Source organism: Harpegnathos saltator, unplaced genomic scaffold, assembly GCF_003227715.2.
Source record: "Harpegnathos saltator strain DR-91 unplaced genomic scaffold, Hsal_v8.6 scaffold9, whole genome shotgun sequence".
NCBI classification, from domain to species: Eukaryota; Metazoa; Arthropoda; class Insecta; order Hymenoptera; family Formicidae; genus Harpegnathos; species Harpegnathos saltator.
In genome coordinates this window covers 30,001-57,500 of record NW_020230717.1, presented here as the reverse complement: position 1 = coordinate 57,500, position 27,500 = coordinate 30,001, and the positions used below count along the sequence as shown (strand labels likewise).

Below are 27,500 nucleotides of genomic sequence, written 5' to 3'. Positions count from 1 at the left end.
CTCTCTCTCTCTCTCTCTCTCTCTCTCTTGCTCACGCCGTGTTACCTCGCCGGTGAATATCACTCGGCGAGATGACTGTTGCGATCTCGGCCACGACGCGTCACGTCGAGCGTTTTCCCGCGACCGCCGCTCGAAAGACACCGCGAATCCACCGAGTCGAGTTAAAGGTGACGAGACGTTATCGAGCTACCCCCGATGTTCCCGAGAACTGCGACGAGCCACCTGAGCACCACCTGAGCTCGCGTAATTCGCCTACCCGTTTCCCACCTAATACTCGGCCCTCCGCCCTCGTGATAATCCGAACTGCATCAGACAGTTTGCATTCATTTTCCAAGCCGTTCTTTTCTGCAGGATCGAAACTCGGACGTGACTCTCGGCTTTCGCAAGATACCGCCGCGATTTTGCGTACGTGCTCTCGAACCACACAATCTTCTACAAGTGAGAAAATAAAAATTCTTCGACGACAGACGGTCAGCTGCGAAGCGCTCGAAAGGCACGCGCGATTTTGTCGCGCTGGTCCTCGCGGCAGCCGCGACGGTAAATCAACAGTGTTTTATCGACAATGGTAGGCACCGAGAGAAGAGGAGGGAGAGGGACCGTGAGAGAGCCGACGGTGGCCCAGGGGATGTTTTTCAGCAGCGAGCGAGACCGCGAGCGTGCCGCGCGCGAGAGAGCCAGCTGCGGTTTTCCGCCCCACCGAGCAGCCAAGATAACGAAATGCCGATATCTAACCGCGCGCGTAAATAGCGCGATATTTATACCCTCGCGGCTCGACCGGCTCCGGGGGAACGTAAATCCCGAATCGGCGCGATTCCCGATCTTCATCGCGCGATTGCGGGACGTGAGTCGACCGGCGACATTCCAGAAAGCCAATCCCGTCAATCGATGACGGAACGTCATCTGCGACCTGGCGCCGGGAAGCGTCCTGAAGCGTCCATCGGCGATTACGACGGTAATTTCGGAACTCGGGAGCACGAAGTTCGAATCCCACGTCGGTTAAAGCTATGGCGATTTTGCGAAAATGTCCGGGCGGACGAGAGTTGCGGAAAGGGACTTTGCGAGCGGAGAGAGGGAAGGAGGGGGATCTCGATTCGGAACACGTCCCGATGATAATAAGATCCGGGAACGCGCGAAAGGCGGCGGCGGCAGCGGCGGCGGAAAGTCGCTGGAGTAAATCGCGAAAGCGAATAACGACGAAATCTCATGACTCGTTAAGTCGCCGAGGATTAACTCGATTCGAGATTTTTCTCCTGCTTTGCCTGCCAACAGGTCGACCTAATTTGATTGCGCTTAATCTGCAGCGTCCGAAGTCGCTGCGTTCCACCTGGATTTGAGATCTTATCCCCCGTCCTTTCTCTCTCCCTTCCTCTCTCTCTCCCTCTTTCTCTCTCTCTCTCTTTCTCTCGAGAGAATAAGCAACTTTTACTAGAAAATATTCAAGTAGGAAAATGTCCGTTATCGTGGCACTTAAGAGGCGAAGTGACAATTTGATCGCTAAATCAACTTACAGTAACAACATCGTGGAATCTATAAAGATTGGGAAATTAAGGTCGAAAGTGAGGGTGAGATGTCGATTCGTACGAAACATCGAGCGATGACACGATTCGAGAATACTCGTCGTCGCTCGAACACGAGTCGTCGACGGACCGACCGGGATTTTTTTCGTCCCGTTATTTCCGAACTAAGCGGAAGAAACAAAGTGCGATGTGAACGAGCAACGGCGTTAAATAACGCCGCTTGTTCGAGGCCGTCAGCAGTTTCGCGCCGCTTGCGGTCGCGCCGCGCTCTGCGGCAGCATTGTCCGCTTTGCGCGCTGCTTTATTTATCTCGCCAATAATTCCATTTTCGGGTCCGGGAGGGACGAGAGTACCGCGAGCGACGGCTGTGTCGCGCGGGCGCGACGTGGTGGACGTGCACGTCGACCATGACGGCGTAAATTTCGATGTATACGCCCGATGTATTCTCTTCGCATATCAAAAAACCAACGACAATGCGATAGCAAAAAAATAAAATATCTCCGCGAATATCGGAGTTTTAGTCGCGACGCTGCTGCACCGCGCTCTCTCTTTCTCTCTCTCTCTCTCTCTCTCTCTCTCTCTCTCCCCCCCCCCCAGGGGGAGAGGCGAGCAAGAGGGGCGGGATGTCAACAAATTTAAGCCGTCGGCCAATAAAACATTCACCGAAACAAGCCCGCGAGCGTGCGAGCGCGCGCGTGCGTGCGTCATTATTACGCGGCGTCGAAAAAACGCGCCATCCTCGTTCCGAGAACGAACGTCCCGAGCCAATTTACTGGCAAAACGTCCCGCGTCGCGTTAATCCGTCCTCGCGAAAACTTGCCCGAGCTTTGTCACGCCGCGTCCGTAAAATATTTCCCTTCGCGAGCGCGCAGCAATTAAAAGTCCCAAGAGCGGAGGCAGCTTTTCGCGCAGCAGTCGCCGGTTCACCGGTTTCAGCCCGCTGAAAATCGCCCGCTGAATTCAACCTCGTGACAAGCAACGTGACTCTTTACGTAACGCGACAATTGGAGGAAAAGCGACGTGGATTGGAGAAAAATCACGATTGCTGCGCGCTATGGAGAAAAGAAGAACGGGAGGGAAAGAAAAACAAAATGGAGCCAGTCGTCGCGAGGACGCAGAGCGAATTGAATTTCAAGAATGCCGATTGAGCGAGAAGCGACTGTGTATGAGATATGGCGGACTCATTACGCCGGCCCGACACTCTCAGCAGAATTTTGCCGCTGTCTCTCGGCAAAAAACTTCCTTCTCGTCTCTCCGCGTAAGTTTCGCTGGTGCGTTAAAGTGTGTTAAGTCTACTTTTTTTAACACGTAACTTGGTGAGACTTCGCGGTCACTTCGCGCGCTGGCGAGGGAAATGCTCGCTCTTCATGAGGAATTTGTGGGAAAATGATCGTAATAAGGAAAATCGCTTTTACGGGGCGAGCATTGATTTCACGGTATATTTCTCCGGGATTTTACCTCGATGAAATCTTGCGCAACCGAATTGCGCAGTCCTGAGACTTGCTTCTCTCTACCCGATTCTTTCTTCTCTCCAGGTGAAAGACTTCGTCGAGGTCGACGAGAAAGATTGCCGGGTAGATGCAAGCCGCAAACGATGCGAGCCATAACTCAGCTTGGCGCGACAAATTCCGTCCCGGAGACTCGATTTTTTTCTAGCCGATCTTCGGCCTCGTAGAGACCGCGAAGAGTTCAAGTCAGGCTCGACTCCGATAAATTCGGAGAGACGAAGCGCAGCGATAAGGCCGACTTTGCACTCGTCAAGTTTCGCGCAACTCCGAGACTCGAGCGATCCTTTCCGCCCGATCATTTCCCGCCGCCGTGGACTCCGCGAAGCGTTCGCCAAGCTCGACAAAAATAAATAGAAGACACGAACGGCGCAACCTTGCCACCGCCACGCCGGACTACACACCGGAGAGAGTTCTAATTCGGCCTACGTTCCGCGCTATCTTTCGCGGCCATTTGGCACGGCCGGGCGCGATTACGCGTCAAATCGCGATGCACGTCGCCCGCGGCACGGACGTGATCCGCCATTTATTCGCCCTAATCGATCGCACTAATTGCGCCCCGGGCCGTGGCTCGAGTGTTATCAATTAGAAGCCACCAAAGTGGAATTGTCGCGGGCAATTAGCCCGCGTCGCCGCGCTCCGCCGGGCTACGACGGTGAATCAGCGTCGCTACGTCATCGTCGTCGACATCGACGTCGTCGTCTCGATTGCACGTCGCGACGGCACGTCAGTCCGCAAAAAGCTCCCGGAGATAATGGAGCTCATCGGCCGGGGGCGGAGGACCCGGCGGGAGTAGTTTTCGTTATTGTTTGTCGCGCGCGATCGCCATCGCGCGGGGGCGGCAAAGGGCGAAGGGACTCTCCCGAGCGGGGTAAACACGCGTCATCGGTATAGCCGGCGACTCCACGGGGGCTCGCGATTTCGCCGGACGCTCCATTAGTACACGGGATACCGGGCGGGCTCGAGTTGGCCGAGGGGTCACGTTGACAGTGCCTTTCGTTTGCGTTTGCGTTTGTCGCGGGGGAAAAAGATCGTAAAACGGGACATCGATATCTCTCCTCCCACCGCGGGATGTTCCTTTCGCAATGTGAGCACGCTTCTCCTGCCGTGAGTGTTCCTCTTGAAACACGGCAAAAGCAGCACCATATTCTAAAGGGAACATTTCGCGTCTCCCGCAATGAATGCATAAACGAAACGCACGGTCGGTTCGATCGGCCGTCGTTATCTTAACCGTTATCGTCGCCGACGATGAGAAGAGGGAAGAGAGAAACGGGTGAGCTGCTGAGAACCATCCGCGTCCTATTGCCGTGAATTTTGGCGAGGGTACTCCAAATGACCTCGAACGAATACCCCTCAATGGATTTCCATCCGCAAAAAAGTGTTTAACGCCGAGGAACTTGAAAGAGCGTCGTTATACATCGTCGCTAATATTACGCTGTTTCTCCCAGACAAGTCTATGTATTGCATCTATTCACCCTGAGTTTTTTTTTACTGCGTTTTTACTGCGTTTTGAATTAAAAGATGTGGCGCGACTCTACAGCGCAGTGGGTTGGATCAGAAACAAATATTCATTTGTCCTCGTGTAAATATGCAATCACAGTGCACAAACAAAGCTTGGAGAGTAACGTAATGCTAAGAGCGACACATAGAGTCTGTTCTTTACAGCTGCACTGCTGAACTAGTGCAATAAGTTAAAACGAGACAACTATATTTTTTCTCGCTCTAACTTATTGCACTTGCAGTACAGCATAAAAAACAGCTATAAAAAACAAACCCATAATTTGTGTGCATTTGGCTTCAAATTCACAGCAATTAGGCGTACATGATTTCCGGAAACTCAGCTAGAAGAACAAAGAAAAACGCATCCGTCGCCGGCAGAGCTTCTTCCGGAAGGAGGAGAGACATCTTCGCGGTAGCAACGCGCGTTGGACGTTTCCGCTCGAGTACCCTGCGACGCGGAGCGGCGACACGTCGAGGCCGATATTGTGAATGACACCCCATTTAAGCAGCGCCCTTGAACGAGCTCGGGACTGCGAGCGGAAGAGAGACACAAGTCTGTCCGGCGGGCTACTGTCTTCTGCCGTTATAACGATCCATTAATATTAAGCGGATGCAAAGAGCCTCGCAGACAGGTGTAAGCTCTTTCACGCGGTAATGAAAAGCGTACAGCGTCGTCCTCCCGGCAGTCAGCCTCCCTCGCTCATTCTAACCGGCGACCGGGAAACGATCGTTTCTATCTCGCCAAGAGGCCTTCCAGATGGAATTTCTATTCGAGCGATGGTACCGTTTCTTTCTCTCTCGTCCTCTCTCGTCCTCCCCTTCTCTTTTTTCCTCTGTCTCTCTGTCTCTCTCTCTCTCTCTCTCTCTCTCTCTCTCTCTCTCTCTCTCTCTCTCTCTCTCTCTGTCTCTGTCTCTATCTCACCCTCCATCTCTCTTTTCCCTCGCTGTGAATTTTCCGCTCGCAGAGTCGGTATGATTATTCAACGAGATCGATTAATCATCGACTCACCAATAGCGGTGCATACCCCGACGATCCTCGTCATCGTCGTCAGATGATGCGTGTCGCTCGACCTGTCGTAGGTGGACATGCCGGTGGAGTCCATCGCCAGGTCCTTCGTCTGGGTTACCATGAGACGGGCAATGCGGAACTGCGTGTTGCACTCCTCTCTCGACGCGGATTCTGCAAAGACACCTTGATTCCTGCATCTTAATTCCGCATCGACGACGCGACGAGATATTTTTAGGGAGCTTTTCGGAAAGCCGCGTAAACTCTCGCTCAGACTTTGGACCGGAAAGTCACGTGCATAAATGCAACGTACTCTTCTGACGCAGGTGAGACTTAACGACTTTGTATTTATTTCGGTACCGCTTTGGATTCTTAAGCGGTGTTACTTTTAATATCCCCGTTTACCATTTGGAATATTTTAATTAAACAGGACTCCTGCGTTTCTCCTGCGCCAATTATTTATGCGCGTGCTGGAATCCTTTTGCCCGGTTAGGGATTAACAATGTGCCTTTCCTTATTAATCTTGCTATGTAGCCGTTGTACAATCAACTATAAAATCTACATTTAGCCTACAGTCTACATAGTCTGCATAATTTATGCAGGGTCTATATATTCAATGTAGTATATATTTTGCCACACGGTCAGCCTGAAAAGCACGTTGCAACGTCTACGCTCATCAACTCGAACAAATAATCGCGTGGCGCAAACTTTGGTCATCAAGACAATCCTATGCAAGCGAGTTTCCTCGTAATTGTTGATTGATTTCTACGGCAACAACTTCGAAACTGTCGTCGCAATCGCGTTAGACGATCGAGCTCTTTGAAATGACGTCTGTCGCGTGCCAGTCTGTCCGCATTATACGCGATGTTTCGATTTCAACTCACCGCAATGTCCACTCTGAGCCGCCGAGAAGTGTAATCCTCCACCACTGCAAGCTTGCGCGAAACTAAACGCGCCGCGCAGAGCTTCGCAGCGCCAAAGACGCGGAACTTGCGCAAACGCCATCCGACGATCGAGTCTCTCTATATCCCTCTCGCCACGTGTTTCACCTCGTGCGAGGGTAATAACGATATTGCGAAAATATAGTAATTTCGCTCCGCAAAAATACATGGGCTATTAGTTGAGCGGGCGTGTTTCCGCGCTCGTCCTCCCCGCCATCTTCCTCGGCATGTGTGTATCTCTCTCTCTCTCTCTCTCTCTCTCTCTCTCTCTCTCTCTCTCTCTCTCGCGGAGAACATGTAAAAATAACTCACACGTGATAGCAAAAAAAGCCCGCCTTTAACATTTACCCTGTTTTTGTAGGATTTATTTTTAACCCGTTGTCCACTATGACACACAGAAAGGAACAGCTTTGAGCGGGCAGTGTAATAAAATCTCGCGCGGATCTCGCCCGAGAAACGTTTTGAAATTGCAGGGAAATCAGAGAAATGAAAAATCAGAATGGAAAAGAACGCGATGTGCGTTTAAAACATTTGTCGTGTGTCTGTAAAACGACTCGCGGCGATTATCAGACACTCTAATTGTGCCGCACCGCGGATTAATTGAGGTTAACTTTAAACGCGAGCATGACATCGCATAAAATAGGTTGTTAAAAGCGCTTTTATCTCTCTCAGAGAATCTTTGCTCTCATATTACTGTGAACTTTTATAAAAACCTTCTTTATAAAGTAACGCGAATGAAAGAATCAAATGTTTTACTGACCGACCTTTTTCGAATTCTATGTAGATCTTTTCGTCTTCGTGCCAAGCGCGCGAATAAATGTCGACGCTTGGCATGTATGTTGTACCAGCCAGTCAAATGAATTCTTAATGAAACTGTTTTCAGCAGGAACATTTTTTTATGCTTGTCTTTTTCAAGTTATCGGCTGTCGAATATCGAATACAACACAATCGATAAGACTGAAAGAAAATAAATAAAGTATAAATTTATCTCTCTCTCTCTCTCTCTCCCTCTTTCTCTCTCTCTCTCTCTCTCTCTCTCTCTCTCTCTCTCTCTCTAGATAGATAGATAGATAGATAGATAGATAGATAGATAGATAGATAGATAGATAGATAGATAGTGGTAAATAAGCAAAATTCAACGGCTTGTTCAATTTCAAGAAGCATCTTACAGCTTAAAATCTATACTTATCAAATATGTAGATAATAGTTATTTCTTTTCACAATGTAAAAATATAAATTAGCCCTTTAACTGCTACGGTCGAGATAACTCGAGTGTGGAAAAAAATGGCGGCCTTGCTACGATCGAGTTTACTCGATTTGGACTTTCAACGTGTATGGTATTGCGTGTGGTATTTTTTTTTAATTTAAAAATTTATTAAATGTGAATTTGTGAAAATCTGGATCATCAGCAAATTATAAAATATTTTATAATTGTAAAAATAACTCAGCAAAGAGGGTCATACTGGTCATTTAATATCTCAGCAGTTAAAGGGTTAAGATTCGTCAAATATGAAAATTTTCAATAATCTTTTTCGAGCTGCACCGCGTAAACACAAAATTATACACCAATTACCTTTGCACCGCTTGAAAATGTGTATCTTTCCCTTTAGCTTGTATTAACCCACAGATTGCAGATTGTGATCTTTCTTCGATTGAAGTTGAAGTAAAACGCGCCCTCTTACCTTTGATCACTAATAGTATAGCCTATAAATTGATATGTACATAACGTTCATTACAAAATGCGCAGAGTTCAAAATTCCTTTCTCAAGATACACCTACTCTATTTTTAATACAAATAATGTTTCCTTGTAGAAATTTAAGTGAAAGATATAACTGAAAATTAAACAGTTATCGCTTTTCATTTGACTCGATATATCTTGATGAAGAATGCTTTTTAAGTCGTCTTATTATCGTCATGTTTACTGAAGTTGTAACTAGTTTAATTCCGTTTATGTTTTGCACATGGTTATAAGTATTATGAACAATGACATTAATAACCAGGCCCTGGGCATCTCCAGTAGCTATTTATAACAAATAAATATATTTAGGTGTCTCTCAGATGTTATGATGTCAGCGGCCTTGAGACGGAAAGCGCGACTGTCAGATTTATCGCCGCCGGGTGTTCGAGAGCGATGAGAGGAGGGTAAGAGGAAGTAAGTGGGAAAAATTCCCGAAAATCGTCTGAAAAACGAAAGTAATTCCGAACATCGTAGTAATAAGAGAAACACCTAATCAGCCATTAAATCACATTGCTCGGGAAACAGAAAAGGGTGGATGACATGCCGTTGACTTGTACCACGAAATCCTCGATATTGATGGTGGCGGCTCGTAGCGGAGATTTCGGAACTAATAAAAATAACGGGTCAAATAATTACGGGTCTAACAAACGGGTCAAATCACTCGAAATTCTCTTATTGCCAGGCTAAAATAGCTCTTTTTAGTAAAAACTCCAAAATTAATAAAAATCCCGAGTCTAATAATTGCAAAGACTCGAAGTACTAAAATTATTTTTTCTAATTAAAGTTATTCATGTGATATCGTTAAAGCTTAAATTGCTTAAAATAATGGGGCAGCAACGCAACAGAAAGCTCATTCGATAACAACGTCATTATATTTTACATCCAATACACTTATGATAACACATAATCGTGCGGCATACAAAAATATATTCATTTGCAACAAGCGCGTGTAGAACACTCGACAACACGGACAATGAGGTAGAGATAAAGTCACGATACGTGTGATGTGTGTATGTATATGTATATATATATATATATAATCTCTATTCGGCAATAATACTTTAAAATAGAATCGCGTGATTGCGGCGATTCGCTTCCGTAGATTGTACGATGATAAAAATATACCTGCTTAAAGCGTTTCGCTGTGCTCCAAGCGTTGTATTCTGCCTCGAAACCGACGCGTCGAAGCGGCATTTTGTACTCTTCGGTTTCCTCGCAATTGTGCGCAGCACGCAACACGTAAAACGAGAGATTTCTAAAAAATATATTATATACTTCTCGCATACACATACTTTTACTTTAAAGCGCGTCTCATGCGTCTTCTCTGCAATTTCTCACGGTCCCTCCTTCGCTCAGGCTTTCTTTTTCTTGCTCTTGACCACCCTGGGACTATAGTCCCACCCAGCTGAGAGGAGGCCGATTTTCGACGACTGCGTAGGCCCGAGGTGCTTCCCTTGAATTTCCAGCAGATTGTCATGCTCGCGAGCTGCATGCGCCGACTTGGGAATAGTGGGGCGGGCGATGGGACTCAACGGCTTCCTGCTACAGTGCAAGACGGTGGACGACGGCGCCTGTGACCTAAAACATGCGGAATTGTCGAAATTCTTCCTTCTTGTGTTTTAAAAAGAAATATATGTATATGAGGAATATGTAAATTTTGTAAAAGTTTCCAGATTATACGCCTAAATGTATCGAAAATACTTGAACTGCCTGACAAATCGTGAACGCACCTGTTTTTGCTCGAAGGAAGTCTCGAGGTATCTATGGGTGCGAGTCGGACGTTTTTCGGCCAAACAGCGGGACAAACGGGCGCTTGCCAAGCGGCATGAATATCTGAATTCCTCAAAGAAGACGATTTTTTCGCGGAACCTCGAAAACCTAGCATATTTCGAGCTGATCCTGAAATACCAGCGAGCGTTATGTCAATGCTCAAAAACTTTAGCTAATTGTCCCTAAAACAAACTGATGTTTTCTACCTCGGAAGGAAGAAATCTCCATATTCTCGGCCAAGAATTTAACCGGAGTGAATTTTAACGTAGAGAAACTTTCTCGTGTGGACACCGCAAAAGGCACAGGACTTACGACGATCCTCTCGCTGAAGACAGTGCCGAGTTTATTCCTACTTATATGTGGTGTACAAAGCTTCTCTTTAGATTTCAATATATCATCATCGCCCACACCTCTAAGGTCTCTTGCCTTATTCGCAGAGGCTGAGTTCCTTTGTCTTCTAAAAATTGTATTAAAAAATGTACATTATATTCATTATATTGGATTTATATTCAATACTTTGCTTTTTCTTTTTTCATTTCACTTACTGATAAATTGCTTGATAATTTGGATCATTCTTTATCATCTGAAGAGAACTTTCTGTATCCAGTAGTCGATTCCTTATGCTTTGTGATTTGTTCTCAATATAATTAGGCGATACTGCTTCTTCTGCCCAATTTGTTTTTGTGCTTTTCGATGAATTTCTATTACCATGAAGAGGAGCAGGAGTTATCTTCAAAGTATCACTTAAGCTGTCATGTGAAAAATCTGTATCATCCTCTTTGTCAGGAAAAAGCTCTGATATTACATGTTCCATCAGTAAGTCAAGGACATCTTCAAATTTTGCCTTGTTTAATTTGTATTGAGTAGAATCCTCTTCCTCCTAAAAGTAATATAGAAAAAAGCAATATAAAATGTTACAGTCCAATATATTTTTCTAATGTAATACCAATATGATACCAACATAATACTATTATAATATCTTTGGTAGTATACATTATATAATTATATAGAAATTTATATATATAATTTTACCTTAACTGAAAGACTATGTTCCATGAATACTGTATCATTTTGCAAATTGTCCAATTTTTGCCTAGATTTAGCGCTGGAATGAATATCAGATTGCACCCTGTTGTTGACATTAGCTGAATTTCTACCCATTAATCTCAAGTATAGTATCTGAGTCCTCCATTGTACACACTCATCCAGAACAGGTCCCTGAGGTAGTTGGTCATCCTCCTCGTAAAAAGACCTCTCCACAGTTGCCCACTGCTCTTCCAATCTCTGAGTTACAACATTCTCTGCCTCCTGCGACCAAGAGACAGAGGTTGCAGCGCTGTTCCCAGTAGACAGAATATTATCATCATCATCCTTCCACGATTTCCGTCGCGGCAAGCTAGGCAACTGGAAGCGACCGCTGTCCTTATTGTCAAACCTGTCCTCTTCATCCTCCAGCCTCAGCAAATGCTGCGGGGCCTTTACCTTCTGTGTCAGTGGACTGAATCTGTAAAAGTTTCGACATTTATCGCCCTGCACTCCACTCCTGTGTACTCGAAAGTCACAAGAGCTTACGTGTTACTCCTGAAGCTGTTTTTACGCATCTCATGCTTTCTGTGCCGTCCCTTCCATCAACGAGATGCGATCGGTGACAATCCGCCGTGCCGTAATGTTCCACAAGCAGCGTGAAAACTTACTGCTGCTCCGCTGACTCCCAACACTCATAGTGTTCCAAACTACCAAGTTTCTCGACAGCGCAATTATATCGCCGCCGTACGCTCCTGTCATTCATAATTTCTTCACTTTACGTGCGTGCGAGACGTTATCGATTTTTTTCCGACTATCGCCAGGTAGTATAAAACTGTAAAGCGCGAACTTGATGTTTCTCTCATCTGTCAAGTGCTGCTGACAGATGTCAGCACGGCAACGTCACGACGCGCGAATACCTAGACGCGACGCCGCGTACGAAGCGGAAACACCCGGGATTACGGAAGTAAGTGCCTTCACGGCGAGTTCGGCCGGTAGAACGTGCGTGATTAGTGTGTGTTGTGTGTGTGTGTGTGTATATATGCGCCATGGCGCATGTCAACTCGCGTGTTCGCTGTCAGCTTATCTAGCCGTAGAGAAGAATTCCTTGCGGTTTTGAAATGACATACGTGAACCGCCCGCGAAGGTAAAATACTCGGCACTAGGGACCGCCTCGCCTTTATTCCGACTGGTATCGCAGTAATGGCGGAATCGAACGGGCCGATTCTTCACGTTATCGTCGTCGGGTTCCACCACAAGAAGGGTTGCCAGGTAAACTGTGCGTCGATTAACCTGTCACAAGGATCGCCCTCGTGATTTCACCGAGCTTTCGCGGCTAACACTAACGCGACTTTTCTCTCTGCCCGCCAGGTAGAATATTCGTTCCCACCTCTGGTACCTGGCGCGCCTAACGAATGCCCTTTGGGGTGGAAATACCTGCCTACGCTCGCTTTGCCCGACGGCTCCCATAATTACGACGAAGACACCGTCTATTTCCACTTGCCCAGTCTCAATGATCCGAAGCGCACGATATACGGCATCTCGTGCTTCAGGCAGATACCGGTGGAGGTACGTGGCAGTACTGCGTATTAGATTTCAGTGATATTCAGTTGAATGACAGGTGGAATGTCGCTGTGCTTGCAGAAATTAAAAAATCGCACGTCCGACATAACGAGAGGCACTGTCCAGAAGTCGGTATGCGTGCTGAGCACTCTGCCGCTGTATGGACACATACAAGTGAAAATGGCCCTGATAACGCACGCTTATTTCGAGGAAGGTGATTTCAGCAAAGTGTCCTTGTTAGAGGATACTTATCATCATCTGAATTCATGTATGAGCGGCGACAGCCAGATACCACCGCAGATTTTTGTCGGTAATTGACGAACAGTTGTTTGATGAGCAAATTCTCAAGCCAGCACCAACTAGATTACTCCATATTCTGCACTGATTATTTACAGGCTTATCCGCTAGAGACTTTATATTGCAATTCCGCCACAAAGTATTGCTCTTATTCAAGTTACTCTTGCTAGAGAAGAGGATAGTTTTCTATCAGTCACCGGTACAGCCATTGTGTGCCACGATATTGACTCTACTATCACTGTATCCTGGCATGATAGAGCACGGTCTTCAACAGGCTGCGTGTGTCAGGTACTATTACTTTGCTCGACTTATCGCTCTCTTTCTCGGTCATTCAGTAAGTGGTGGTACTATGAACAAGCTATACTCTCCTCAGACCATCCAGGCCAATGTCGCCAATTCCGACCTTTGACGAGGAAGAAATCTCCATGAATAATGTCGATTCCAACTTGTCGTCCGCTCATATTGTTCAGAACAACACGTCAGAAATAGAAGATGAGCAGTGCAACGACAACAGCAATCGTAATTCTCTGTGCATTAATGACAACAAGACCATCGAGTCCATGGAGGGCAAATGTATGGATGGGCTGCGGCATGTAACTCTGCAGAAGAACAACAACGATAACGAGAACTTAAATCTGAAGGTTATTGAGATCGAGTCGGCGCAAGAATGCACTGAGACTTACTTGGAGGACAGCAATTCCAAATACTCACCAAAGCCAAACGATAATGTGCACAGGGTGCACAGCGTCAACGCTATCACGTTGGGTACGGGCGACACGGACAATAGCTTACCCCGCGACACGAGTAACGACGCGCTTTCTGACGCGAGATTAACCAACAACATCACGCAAATCGCGCACATTAATCCGGAGCTCTGTGGTCTGCCTTTGGAGTTGTTTACAAAGGTAAGGGGGGAAAACTGTCGATATTGCATAACATACGACATTTCGTACATACATTTATCACGGAAACGAGTCAATATTAAGATAAAAAACATTTGTTGCAGGGCTATCTCTGTTTGCCGTATCTGTCTTTGCCCTATCTTGATCTCTTAGGAGATGTGAACGTTCGAGGATACATAGTGGGCGCGACGAATGTATTGTTCAAACAGAAGAAGCAACTGATCGACGTGTTAGTCGAGGTGAGCGTGCGAATGATATCGAAGTTGCATTATAACGCAGAGTATCACGACCGAGTGTCAGCTAGTGGTATTACAATGTTGCGTTATCTGCGAAAGGTCGAGAACACACGGATAGAGGCAACCGACCCTGACCTGAGGCGACAACTGCACCTGACTACCGAGGATCTAAGATTCGCTGATTACGTGGTGAGACATGTCGCCGAACCTCGCAAGGATATCTTCCTGGATGGGGTGGGTTGGGAGGGCGGCGACGAGTGGATCAGAACGCAGTTTCGCGTTTATCTGTTGAGCATGCTGCGCACCTCGATGCAGCAAGACACCCGTCAGTCGGATCACTACAACGCGACCTTCGTCGCCGCGTGGCGCGCGACGAACAACTACAAGGCGTGGTGCAACGCGAGCAAGTCGGAGATACACAATATCGAGCCCGGTCATCCTTTCGCCGGTCAGTTGTCGGTGCAGGACATGAAACTGCGTCTGTCCCAGTAAGTATGGTTCTTGCAGAAATATGCGTACGCGCGCGAGGAATACGAAATGATCATACACGTTGCTTTGCAACAGCTATTGATGACCTGTGAAAGTGAGAAACGTTCGTTTGACGTGTCGTTTCAGCACGATGCAGAATACGGAGGGTGGTAGAAAGTTGAATCAGGCCATGGCGTCGACCGGGCGAGCGGTGGCCACCACTGGGAAAGCCGTAGGTGAGCTTTCGCACGAATTATCGATTTAAATGCAAAATAGAGCAATATATATATATAGAGCGCGTGCGACAAATAATAAAGAATAATAAGGCATGACGCGGTGAAAAGAAAAAGAAAAGCACATTTTCTACCCGCTTCTCTCACACGCATTGCATGTTTGTTTTTACAAGGAGGAGCGCTATCGCAAGCGAAAGGGGCGTTCTCAAACTGGTGGAGCACGCTGACGACGGTTCAGCCGGCCGACGAGACGAAGATCGATAATCAAACGACGAACATCCACCACACCGTCACGTCCAATGTCACGGACAAGGAGTCAATCGAAGACGAGGAGATAAACGTCTCTGCTACTCATAACGCGGATGTTACCGTAGGTCTCGATTAATATAGAAATTCATGCGATGATGATGCACGATCGAACGTGAACGATCGCAATTAAAATTACAAATACTAAAAGATACGAGACGTCACCGCCACCGCAATCACCACAATCACCACGACCACTACGACCACCGTTATCATCACCAGTGGAGAGCATAAGACAGCGTAAAGACGCGCGAAAGCTGCAAGCAAGAAGGAAGTTGTCGCGAGGCGCACGTGCAACGCGACGTGCTTATTGAGAGGCCGAGTTTTTTTTAGAACACTCTAATTTCTAGCGAGAGGAAGTATAACGAGCGAGAAAGATTCAAAATACGTGTATGTACAACAGAATTATATTGATGTGATGTACAGCTTCACACGAGAAGATCGTCGGATCCGCAGGCTGCTGCTGAGCGCTGAGGTACAGGCTGATGTATCGCTGATTTAAGTGTAAGTGTAATCTTATATACTTCTTGCCGGATAGTTCTGTATATACACACACACACACACACACGCGCGCACGCGCGCGCGCGCGCGCGTAATTTCTATATGTTTATATGTATAAGAAATATGTGATATAATTTCATTATACAAAAGACACGTTACGTAAACAACCGTGGCGATTGTTCCTCCCCGTTTGACTCTCATGCCACGATAAAGCCACTTCTTATAAATATATTAATTAATTTTAATATCTCCCATTAAAATAACGAAGATACTTCCCCAATTAGGAAAAATATCTATATCCTTTGTACATAAGAAAAGAACTCAATTTTTTATATTTATGCGCACACACAGATTATTATCATTGTTGTTGTTGCTATTATTATTATTATTATTATTATTATTATTATTATTATTATTATAATATATTTTTCCTCTGCCTCCGCGAGTTATTTCAACGAAATTATTTAATTTATTGCTCAAGGGTAAAGGAGGAGGGGGAAAAGAGGAGGATGTATGCTCTCTTCAGTATATAAAGGAATAAAAGAAGAATGGCATATTTGACATATGTCGCAGCATATGTTATCAGTCATTACAAAATTTATATATATATATATATATATATATATATATATACATACACATATATATATATATTTACAGGGTTTCTCTCAGTATTTTGTATTATTGCGAATACAGTAGACCTATCATACGTAGAAGACACAAAGAGAATTCGGCATCGGAATGACCCGATAGTGTCCGAACAAAGCATGAGTATTGTACATTGTTCCATAATTCATTTTCACTAATACTAATCCTGTTATTGACAATATCGCTACCTCCATTTATTGTCGGGATTACACCGAGCGCGATTAGTTCTCCGTGTGTGACATGACGATCCTTACAGTTATCGGTATACCACTATAACGATAGATTTCAACCAAGATAAATAGTCGTTAGAGTCTGACGCGCACGGTATTCATGTACTCGTCGGGGGAAAACGTTTAGCACTACGGAGATCGTGCGAATGGTCATTCGTGGAACAAGGAGGAGCTGCCCGTTAGTCGTTAGCGGAATTATGTTTCTAAGCTTAGTGCACGTAGTAGATTGTTTATAACGTTACTAGCGTAGCCGTTGTGCTAATATACGTGTATATCCGATTAAGGTAAGGAATCCTTTCTTCGCTGCAATATATATTATTCGTAGGCTAAAAAACGCGAGGAGCACTTTTGTAAGGGAAAACTTGTAGTGCAATTATTTGTTTACGGTTACATTAAGAGCGGGATATACTTAATACTTATTCCGTTGTTACACACGGCACACTCTCTCGTGCTGAGTATATACATTTTTATATACTCGGTGTATATGAATACTCAGCGTATAAATCTTATACATTTAAATATATGTAAATTTTTGGAAGCAAACACCCACATTTGGTGCCGGATGAAGTTTCTTTCCATACAAAACACAAATCCTTTGAGAGTTCAAATAGAAAACTTTTTTTTTTTTATCCGATCTTCGAGTTAAACATTTCGATGTTTATAGTCTGATATTATGACTGCGGGTTTGAATTTGTATTGGATGTAACAGTTTATATAGTCGCCGCAATATGTGTCGGTTGAACAAAGATATGATCAAGTAAATTGTTATTTAATAAAGGGCAATATGTACGTAGAAATTTATGTGAGCTGTTTATTTCGGAAGCGGTCGAACGCCTAAAGCACATTAGGTTTATCGCTGACATGTCTGACTTAATGAAATTTACGTTCTTCAAATGTCTGACGCAACATGACGTGATAACGTGTTTTCAGAATAAACGGTTCACATGTCAGAAGTTCTAGGGTTTAAGCTATTGTTGTAAGTACATCGTATTTGTGATATTTAGTTTGTTAGAATCTGTAAATCGATGCATCCATTGTCAAGGTACATTCTTATTTTGTATAAGCGCGGTGTGCCAAATGTGGAACGAAACATACGTGTTTAGAGGAATTAACGAGGCTCGGGCGATTTGTGCAAAAAGGATCGCTAATCGATAATTCGCCGTTAAATGTGGCGCGATAAATTGATGCTGAATAATCAAGTCGTTAATCAGTGGGGAGACGCGTATTAAACATTTTGCATCAAATTTTTGATAAAACCTTCGATCGCTCGCTATCCAAAAATTGAGCCTTCGGAAAAGTACGCAGTTGGTTCCATTCTTGAGTTAAAAATTCTGTTCGCTTCGGAGTTGTCGCTGAAACAAAAAAACATCTAGTAAATTATATATACGATTTACGACGTAAAGGAGAATATTTTTATCCAAGACTGTTTATTTATGTTATGTATATATATATATTTTTTATTTATTAAAAAAAAGACATTTTCATCGGCTGCCATTAAGCCACTGATATATAGCTATATATATTTATTTTTAATATATTAAACAATTTTCTTCAAATTTTGGCAATAAACTCCACGAGCGATTGGACGCAAATTCTGTCTCGCTCGTCGGCTATTATTATTGGAACCGAGCATTGGTCGCAGAACGAAAGAATAAAATAGCGAAACGAAATTCAACGATCTTTGCACAGCTTTAGATGTTATAGCGAGAGAGAAAGTGATCTGAAATCTTAAGGCCACTTCCTGTTGGATAATTGAATATGTTTTCTATATTTATAACACAAGTTTGTACAGCTTATACATGGAGGTGCGTGTAAGTAAAAACAAAAAGAAAAAGAAGACGAGAGACCAGATGTGTCGCGATTGAGAAACGACTTATTGTACTGTGACTGTATAGTGTGCCGTCATTTGTCAAAATATATTAAAAAGAAATAATATATCCAACACATGAGCGTGTGTTTGCGTGATTGTCTTTTCATCTTACGATGAACAATCGTATCATTTGTCACATTAATTTGCGATTACTTCTTGCGCTTGCGATTGACAGACTCTATCATGCAAATTGCAAAGCGTCAAAAGTTAAGCTCAGCAAATTCGTACTCGCAGGCAGAGACACATCCTCCGATTTATTTCTCACGCGAGGCGCGAGGCAGGCCGGCCGCGGCGGTCGCTCGGCGCGCAACAACGTGACGTACGCTCACCGTTATGAATGAGCCCTTAAAGCCCCCGCCGCGCGGCGTACGCGCGCGAGCCGGAGGGAAGGGGTGTACGCGGGACACGAAACGGTGCGGCAGCTAGTAGGGAAACGAAAGCGAGAACCGGGGATGATCTCGCCACGAGCCGTGACTGGTCGGCCGATGCGCCGCCGAATAAACATCGTAGCTCACCGATAGTAGCCGAAGCGCCGTAAGGTGCCGCTCGGCTTGCGAGAGCGAGACGGAGGAGGTAGTGCGAACGCCATGGTGTTGTGTGATTGGCAACGTCACTGTCGTCACCGCCACCACCGCCGCCGCCGCCGCCGCCGCTGCCGCCGCTGCCGCCGCCGCCGCCGCCGCCGCCGTCGTCGCCGCCGTCGTCGTCGTCGTCGTCGTCGTCGTCGTCGCTGCTGCTGCCGTTAAACTTCGCGTCGCGAGTGCAACAGACAAGCGAGCAGGTCGCGTTTCTTCAAGCGCGTCGACCGTGCGACGCGCGAACCGTGCTCCGGCCGATCGCTCCGGCGGATCGCGACAGATAGACACGAGAGACAGTGAGTGCGAGAGAAAGAGAGAAAGAGAGAGAGAGAGAGAGAAACAGTGGAAAAGAGTAAAGCGAGGGACGCCGTTTTGAAAAGTCCTAGAGTGTGTCTCCTCCGCGGAACCACCTTCGCCGCTTCGCACCGCGTCGCGCGCGGTGCAATGTGTACACGTACGTACGAGGCCGCGCGCGTGTGTGTGTGTGTGTGTGTGTATGTGTATGTGCGCGCGCATGTGTGTACACCGCGAGTGTCCGTGTGTCGGCCTTCCCGGCGCGTGTGTATGCGCTTGTAGTATGTGTGTATATGTATCGGGAGGAGAGTGCGTTACGGTTCCTACGAGGTGAGCCTTTTAGTACTCGTACTGTCGGGTCAGCGAGCGTGAGTGCGGACGACGCGCGCGTACCGGCACGTAGGATCTCGCCCGTGTCATCGTTCGTTGTGTCGTGTCTCGTCGCTTATCGTCGTACTTGTCGTCGTTGCCGTCGTCCGTCGTCGTCGTCATCATCGTGGTCGTGAGTCGTCCTCGCCGTCGTCGTCATCGTCATCATCATCATCATAGCCGTCGCCGCGTCTTGGTGTCGCAGTTAACGACCCGGTGTATCGTGACGCGGTGAGCCGCGGTATCCCCGGGTGATTCGCGGTGGCTTGTCGGGAAAGAGTGCGCCATGCGAGAGAGGGATAAATCGGTGACTGGCGGGCGGCGGCCATCTTCCAGATGAGTTTTTCCTCCTTTCTTCCGATAAACGAAGCGCGCTATGTCGTGAGCGAAAAGGACAGAGAAAGCGAGATATCGTAAAAGGGATCCTATCGTGGGGAGAGAGCGAGAGGACGAGAGACGGAGAGAGAGAGAGAGAGAGAGAGGGAGCAGCGAGCGAGAGGGAGACATACTCGAGAGAGACGGAGCGAGAAAGCGCGCAAGGGAAGAAGATTATCCGCGTCTATACCATGCGACGAGAGATGCGGTGAACGGCGCGTGAGGCTCGGCAGAGCCACGAAATTTCACGAGCGCGTGTCGCCGCTTCGACCAGTCTTCATTTGTGAGCGTGAGAGGGAAAGACAGTCGCTCGCTCGCTCACACGACAGAGACAGACGTGTATTAGGAAGTGTCGCACCGCCCGCCCGCTCGCCCGACCGCGCGTGCGAGAGCAAGCGAAAAAGAGAGAGGAAGAGGAGAGAGAGAGAGAGAGGGGGGAGGAGCGAAGAAAGAAAGAGAGAGAGGGAGAGGTACGACGAAGCGACGAACCAGAGCGGAAGACGGAGAAAGAGACACATCGCGTGCGGGGGAAGAAAACGGAAGCGGTGCGGAGAGAAACGGACACGGAGAGGCGACCCCCTATCGCCGCGCGAGTACGTTCGTAATCGCGTCGTTCTCGCGAGCAAGCGAGAGCGAGCGGGAGAAAGAGAGAGAGAGAGGGAAAGAGAAGACCATCGGAGAGAAGAACGGAGGAAAAGGGAGCAAAAAGTGAGTCGCGTCGCGAGACGACGACTTGTCGTCGTTGTCGTCATCGTTTTCTTCCTGCGATCTCGCGGAGCGCGTTGTCAGCGGGTGAATCGATTACTCGTCCGTGTGTGTAACCTCCAAGTCTCTCTCGCTGGACGTCGCGAGGAGACCAGGAGGCAGCCGCTGGCAAGGAGGTGCGGGGGGGCGGGCGGGAGGGACGAAGGGGAAGCGGGTGGGTGATGGGGGGCGGCCGAGGGGGAAGGCCTCGACGACTCGAGCCATCGCCTTGTTGTCGTCGTCGTCGTCGCTGCTACTGCTGCTGCTGCTGCTTCGCGTTCAGCGTCTCTCGTGCGTCTATGAGCTGAATTTTTCGAGCGTGTCGCGCGGCGCCCGTCCCCCGCGCCCTCCTATCGCGACTGTATAAGCCGCGGATATATCGCGATCGCGATGAAAATCGCGCGAACCGCCGGCGGTGAGGCCGAAATCGCGTCGCACACAGTAAAACGCGGCAGTCGATGTCGTCGACGACACCGATTGCCTATCCAATGTGCCGCGATTCGAGATCGGATCGATCGGTGGGATTAAACGGCCGGTTGTGCCGAGCACGGTGCTCGCGTTCTCTCTCTCTCTTTCTCTCCCCCCCTCACTCTTGCTACTCTGTCTCGATCAATTTGCTCTCTTTGACTAAAGCGGCACCTACTACACACGGTCGGTATTGTTGCGCTGTAATTTTGTCGGTACTGATATCGGGGCCAATACAAGGACCGGGGTCGGACGCGACGAACCGCGAAGAATAAGGAGAGACGCACGACGTTGTGTATCGCCGCGCTCGCGCGACCGACCGACCGAAGAAACACTCGCACGTCGTGTATCGTCGCCGAGAGGGTCTTGTCGTCGCCGTGGTGCTTGCCGTTGTCGCGCTCGCGACGATTATTAGCGCGTCCCGCTGGTTAACGATCCGCGATTCGATGTATTTTTAGCCGGCGCGCGAGGTATATATAGAAATCGGAAGAAACCCAAACGCGACGCACATAACCTTACCGTCTTAGGGCTCGTTTCGAGCGCGCTGTCCGTGCGCCGGGGAAACAAGCGCCTTTTTACTTCGGGCTTCCGCACTCGGCCCCCCTCGGCGAGGTCTAATTTATCCGCGGAGAAAACTCGAGGAATTTGTGTTCTCTCGCAGCCTCTGCGCGAACGGTGGACGAGAGTGGACAGGATATCTCGGGCCGAGCAGCAGCGTCTCGAGGTTTGCCGGAGAGAGAGAGAGAGAGAGAGGGAAATCCATTGTATATGTTACATTTTTCAAGGTTCAAATTTCGCGCTCGCGTCGGGACGAGTTCCTGATTTATCATGCCGCCATTATGCGCTTTGCTGCACCTGGTATACTTACATCGCTGCAACACACATCGCGGCGCGCGTTAGCCCGCCGGTTTCTCGGCTTTCCTGCCGATATTACGGCGGCAGATGAGCCGAGAGAGAAATTATTTCCCTCCTCTCTCTCGGGGAGAAATCCGCGTATTCGAAACCAGGCGGAGATTCTCGAGAACGCGAAGTTGATGATTATCGATATGTGCCGATCGTTGCTGACTGTCTCTGCGCCTTCTTCGCGCCGCGTTAGCTTCATCTTCGCTAGCGCGATCGTACTTTGCAGATTGTACTCGAGCGATCCTTGTCGCTCGAATCGCGCAGTTGAATGGATTCGAGTAAGCGACGACTTACATAACGGAACTAAAAATAGAGCCGATTAATCTATTCTGTTTACGGCCGGTTTACGCGTTGCTTCGTCTGTCCGTCCATTCTATTCTGTTCTGTTGGTTGAATTTTTCCGAGATACCGTTCGCGGGATGTGCGATAAGATTCGGCCGCAGAGAGAGAGAGAGAGAGAGAGAGAGAGGAGGGACACGTTCGCTCGTGTTTCGACGCGTCGTAACCCTGAGAGAGCGAACCTCTCCCGAGGTGAGGAGGCGCCGATCGATCCGTTCGATACTCGCTCACATTCGTGGACTCGCTCGCTCGCTCGTGCGGCGGACCGTCGTCGTTAATCTCGACTTAATTATAATTGACGGTGAGACGCGCGCGCGGCCGGACGAGTGATTAAAAGTAGGTTAAACGCTCGGCAGTTTTGTAGACGCGCGTGCTTGGGCCATTTACAGGGATCAATCGTCGCGGAACTCGCCGTCGTGTGTGCGTGTGTGTGAGGCCGCGGGGTGGAAGCGGAGAGAAAACGGAAGTGCGAGGAACCCGTGGACGCTCGTCGCCGACGCCGTCGCCGTCGCCACCGCCACCACCACCGCTGCCGCCGCCGCCGCCGCCGCCGCCGCTGCCGCTGTCGCTGCCGGCCCGAGGTGCCCACCCGTTACATCGCGATCGAGAGAGAGTGTGTAGTGTGAGATCAATAATGAGACAGGTGCTCTCATTGGTGGTGTAAAGCGATGCGGCGGAGCTGAGAGTTTTGTCAGGCGGCACTAGGGGCTCATGAAAAGTGCATCCGGTGTGCGTACCGCCGCCGTAAAAGACCGCCGTGCCGCGAGGACATTCGAGCGAGTTGGATATCAGTGTAATTTATAATGTAGTGCCAACTTTGCAGATGGATAAACAGGGATGACTGATAACTGCTGGAACTCTGGTGGTGGTAAGTGTCTTTCAACATGTACACACACATACACACACGCGCGCGCGCGCGCGCACACGCACGCATGCATGCATGCACGCACACGAACACGAATTCGAGCGCTGAGCGCTCCGAGACTCTCGTCGCGGCGATTCCGCTGAGATTCGCGAAAATGCCGGTGGAAATGAGAAATAAGTAGCCGAGTGAGAGTAATAAAAAGCCGATCTGGCGCAAGATCGGCTTCGGTTCGGTGCAGTCGAGCAGTCACCGATGATCCTATTTCTTTCTTTCTCTTCCCCTCTCTCGCTGTCTCTCTCTCTCTCTCTCTCTCTCTCTCTCTCTCTCTCTCTCGCGCTCTCGCTCTCGCTTTCTCTTTCCTGCGCGCATGAGTATGTATCCGGGACACCCTGTGTGTAGAAATACGGATGTTATTTCGGCCTTACAATACGCGAGATTAGATAAGTAACGCGAGGATAAATCATGCGACACACGAACGAACGAACTCGCTGGTCGCTCAATTACGAGATACGAGTATTAACGCTACTTCGTCGAGCGAGCGTGCGCGAACGCGAGCCGTACTCTTTTTTTTCCTTTTTCTTCAGCGCGAAGCGTTCAATATCTCTCTCCGTGTTTCTCTCTCGGACGAGGCTTCGTTACTCGGACTTTCATACCGTCTCCGCTCCGTGTCGTCCGAGAAAAAAAGAAGAGAGAAAAACGGAGAGGAGAGAAGAATAATAATACAGCCGCATAAACACAGGCGCGAAAACGTTCGGTCCGCTCTGCTCGCGTTTTGCCGCTGGGAAAATAATTTCGCAATCTCTCTCGCTATTACGAGAGATAAAGGCAGCGCTCGCGATATAGGTGTGTTTCTTATAAATAGTTTCACGGGCCGGTCGGCGGCCCGTAGTAGATACACCCAAATTCGCCGTTATCTTGTGCCGACTAATCCTCTGTATGTTTTGCACGTGCCGAGTTTCTAGAGACAGACAGAGAGAGAGAGAGAGAGAGAGAGAGGGGGAGGGAGGAAGAGAGACTTCTCGCGCGCGGAACACACAGCTACGTTCTGGTGTCTTCCGAGCGTTCACTGAGATATAATGTCGAAGGTCTCAGTTGAGCCATTATATTCGGCCGTGAGTGACTGATATCCGCGCTCGAACGCGATCGATATCGCGCCGCCGCGGATCCGATCGCGCGCGAGTATCCGCGCGACGGACTCTGCTGCGCGCGGTCGGTTATCGCCGCCTTCCTTATCGCGCGGCGAAATTCCGCGAGAACAACTCCAGGCGCGCGTGGGGCAGTGAGAGATCCCCCCCGTTTGGAGTTCTCTCCGTTCTAAGCCTCGCGGAAACTCGCTCGGGCCCGGGCGATAACGTTTGCGCGCGCGTTCGAATCAATCGGTCGTTCCGCGCTTTCACCGCGCTGCGATACCACGACGCGCACAGCGCGGGCGCCGGAAGGCGCGAGAAAAATTGCGACGACAGTCAGTAATGGCGATTGATCGATCATCATCATCCGTCCGTGAGTTACGCGAGACGATGCGACGAATGCGCCGCGTTTTGCGCAGCGTGAAGCTCGCTCGCTCGCTCGTCGGTTCACGTCCTCTCGCGACGAGGGAAAAAGCCGGAGGAGGAACGACGGCGACGGCGACGGCGACGCCGGCCCGAAGTAGGCGAATGGAAGTAGCGAATTCCTGTGGAAATCACGTCTAATTAGTCATCCCTCTATAAATACCGCTAGTCACGATAAAAGCGACGATAAAGATGCCCCGTATGTGCGCGCCCGATAGCCCCGACTCGTGTCTAATCTGCGCGCGCGCGCGCGAACGTTCTCTGTCACCTTTCGGCTCTGTCCGACAAACCGCGAAATAGGTGTTTTCGATATATGCCGCGTGTCTCTCGCGGTATCGCCGCGATGCGAAGCGAGCGAGCGAGCGGGCAAGGGAGCGAGAGAAAGAAAGAGAGAGAGAGGAAGAGAGACACCACAGTTTCGATGACACACTTTTTCAGAGACCGCCCAGAGAGAGAGAGAGAGAGAGAGAGAGAGAGAGAGAGGGAGGGAGGGAGGGAGGGAGGGAGGGAGAGAGATGCAGCGCGACGGTTACCGCGATGGACGTTGTGTATTGCTTTTACGACGCGGAGTAACGTAATTCGCCGGGTGTTGTGTGGAAGCCGCCCGCGAAAATATCCTTCGCAAGCGCAGCGGCTCGTCTCTTCTCTCTCTCTCTCTCTCTCATTCGCTCGCTCACTCGCTCACTCATACATTGTTGCTAGCGCGCTTTCTCCGCGCCTTTTGTAGAACGAATGAAATTCCAGCTGTTGTTGCCCGTCGTCGTGACACTTGGTCGTCTCGCCGATGGGTAACGTCGGCGTCGACGTTGCGCAGAAAAGGAACAGCGACCCGGCTTCGGTAGAGCAGCGCGATGTAACGTCCTCGTCGTCGTCGTCGTCGTCTCGTTGCTCACGGAGCGAGAGGGAGGGGGGGATAACTGCGCGAGGTAGATCCGAAACTCGCAACGCCGACGCGCCGCCGATGGTCATGTAATTCGTTACAAGATGACCGACTCGTACCAGAGACGCAGTCTCCGGTGGGCAGCCAATGATATTGCGCGATGTCTTGGAATGTTCCATGATTTTCGGGCGAATTTTCAACACGATTTCGAGAGACCCCGTGCGTCATCGCAGGGGCGTAACGAGCGCGCGCGCGCGCGCGCGCGTGGTGTCGTAAAGGTGCATTGTTTCGAGTTGCACAATTAAACGCGCCTCGACGAACTGCATCTATCTATCTTCTTATGGCGTCCATTCGCCTATCCCAGGCGCTACGAATAAAATAGCCTTGCCCTCGTTTTACATGAAAATTGTGGCCGACGATGGGTTCAATGACTGCGCGCGAGCTGCACTCGCTCGCGCGCATTCACTCGTTCGTTCGTTCGTTCGTTCGTTCGTTCGTTCGTTCGTTCGTTCGCTCGCTCGCTCGCTCGCTCGCTCGCCTGCCCGCCCGCTCGTTCGCTCGCTCGGATCTATTAACCATCCGATGCGTTCCGCCTGTCGATGGTGACTTTAATTCATCGTCGCGCACGCTCGCGCGACAAGCTCGCGCTTTTCTCAGGCTGGCCAGGCACGCGTTGGCTTGTCCAATTTCCTGTCGCTCGAAATCAGAGTCGGCGGCCGGCCGGCCGGCCGGCCGACGCTTCGATCCTTCGAAGGAGAGAAAGAGAGAGATAGAGATAGATAGAGAGAGAGAGAGAGAGAGAGAGAGAGAGAGAGAGAGAGAGAGAGAGAGAGAGAGAGAGAGAACGGGCGGATATCGAAGATAAAGATACACATATCGGCGCAGGAAGAACGTTGTTGCGCCGTTTGGTAACGCGCAACGGCCCCGCGGTCACGCATCGTGAACGTGTATAATGTCTTTAACGGATTGCAGTGATTCTCGAAAGTAACGGCGAGCAGTGCGACTCATTCATTCACATGTGCCCTGATAACAGGAGAAAATGGTACAATCTCCGGGCGGAGATTCGCGATCCGCGTGTGTTTCCCCGGGCGAGGGGGTTGTTAACCAGCACGCACCCTCGGTCGAGGCTGCAGAGGCTGATCGCTCGAAGGTGCGAAGCGGCTTCGAGTCTGTTCCGCGTAAATACGCCAAGTTGTTGATACGTAAAAACCTGATGGCTTATCTTTGACAGTCGGTCGAAAGTGAAAGAAATAAGAGGATATAATAGATGACAAGTCAGATTACAGACAACGGCTGATAACAAGATAATTAGTTACGAGATAACCGAGAGAGGAGGTTTACGAAGAAGAAACGTCTATCGAGTGGTGTCTCAGTGTCAGGTTGCTCTCCTATCTGGCGAAGTAAAGCGAAACATTGATGAAACGTTGAAAACGGATCTACGGCAGAGGTTACAAGATAGGTAGCAACGTAGTTGAGATAGCAGGAGGAATGACAGATAATTGAAAGAGCGCCGCTGATGAGGAACAGACCTTGTGTTTGTTGTCGCTGATGATGATGCGGCAAGAAGGACCGGCCGTCGTTCTCGAAAATTTGTGAAAAATCTCGTACACGATGTTTCATCAATGGGGCAATTTAATTGGCTGAGAATCGTGATATCTAGTGACTATACACATTCATGTAACATCGTACGCGACATTTTTCAAGAATACGGGCCCAGGGTGGCGAACTGCGGGCGCTCCGCTCGCCCTGGGAACGCTTCTTCGACAAAGCGACCCGCGCGCGCGAATAATCGCGTTAGTTTTTGTCACCTGCCGGCGGCCGATCGAACTAATTTTGCGGGGGAGACGGGCGGAGAGAAAGGGTTCCTCTCTTCACAGGTGACA

The 27,500-nt window shown here is 48.8% G+C and overlaps 3 protein-coding genes and 2 long non-coding RNA genes across 6 annotated transcripts in view; 3 read left to right on the top strand and 2 right to left on the bottom strand.

The window, feature by feature from the left end:
- Positions 1 to 6,578, bottom strand: part of LOC105180572 (uncharacterized) — a 35,802-nt gene extending 29,224 nt beyond the window's left edge. The window contains exons 1-2 of one of the 2 annotated variants that reach the window (XM_011136725.3): positions 6,413 to 6,578; positions 5,532 to 5,702 (exon numbers count right to left, since the gene is read on the bottom strand). In XM_011136725.3, coding sequence (XP_011135027.2) covers positions 5,532 to 5,702; positions 6,413 to 6,533 — 292 coding nt within the window. In that variant the 5' untranslated portion in view covers positions 6,534 to 6,578. The remainder of the gene's footprint in view (positions 1 to 5,531; positions 5,703 to 6,412) is intronic. The other variant, XM_011136726.3, reaches the window with a different exon arrangement.
- Positions 3,139 to 4,872, top strand: LOC105180573 (uncharacterized). Its single transcript, XR_003114323.1, has 2 exons — positions 3,139 to 4,295; positions 4,832 to 4,872. It is a non-coding gene; the product is annotated as an uncharacterized LOC105180573 (long non-coding RNA).
- A 2,520-nt stretch (positions 6,579 to 9,098) lies between the features above and the next one.
- On the bottom strand, positions 9,099 to 11,834 carry LOC105180574 (uncharacterized). The gene is made up of 6 exons (XM_011136727.3): positions 11,551 to 11,834; positions 11,011 to 11,482; positions 10,524 to 10,858; positions 10,185 to 10,435; positions 9,939 to 10,107; positions 9,099 to 9,786 (listed from the first exon to the last, which is right to left on the bottom strand). The coding sequence occupies exons 1-6, from the start codon at positions 11,577 to 11,579 to the stop codon at positions 9,561 to 9,563; spliced, it is 1,482 nt and encodes a 493-aa protein (XP_011135029.1). The 5' UTR covers positions 11,580 to 11,834; the 3' UTR covers positions 9,099 to 9,560.
- Positions 11,835 to 11,976: 142 nt separating this feature from the next.
- LOC105180569 (late secretory pathway protein AVL9 homolog) lies at positions 11,977 to 15,869 on the top strand. Its single transcript, XM_011136724.3, has 10 exons — positions 11,977 to 12,273; positions 12,373 to 12,570; positions 12,646 to 12,874; positions 12,960 to 13,149; positions 13,235 to 13,766; positions 13,868 to 14,002; positions 14,099 to 14,487; positions 14,615 to 14,703; positions 14,874 to 15,070; positions 15,158 to 15,869. Exons 1-10 carry the CDS (start codon positions 12,205 to 12,207, stop codon positions 15,248 to 15,250), a joined length of 2,121 nt encoding a protein of 706 aa, XP_011135026.1. The 5' UTR covers positions 11,977 to 12,204; the 3' UTR covers positions 15,251 to 15,869.
- Positions 15,870 to 19,571: 3,702 nt separating this feature from the next.
- Positions 19,572 to 27,500, top strand: part of LOC112590564 (uncharacterized) — a 10,902-nt gene continuing 2,973 nt past the window's right edge. Inside the window, exons 1-2 of the long non-coding RNA XR_003114317.1 lie at positions 19,572 to 20,579; positions 22,712 to 23,190. This is a non-coding gene — a long non-coding RNA (uncharacterized LOC112590564). The remainder of the gene's footprint in view (positions 20,580 to 22,711; positions 23,191 to 27,500) is intronic.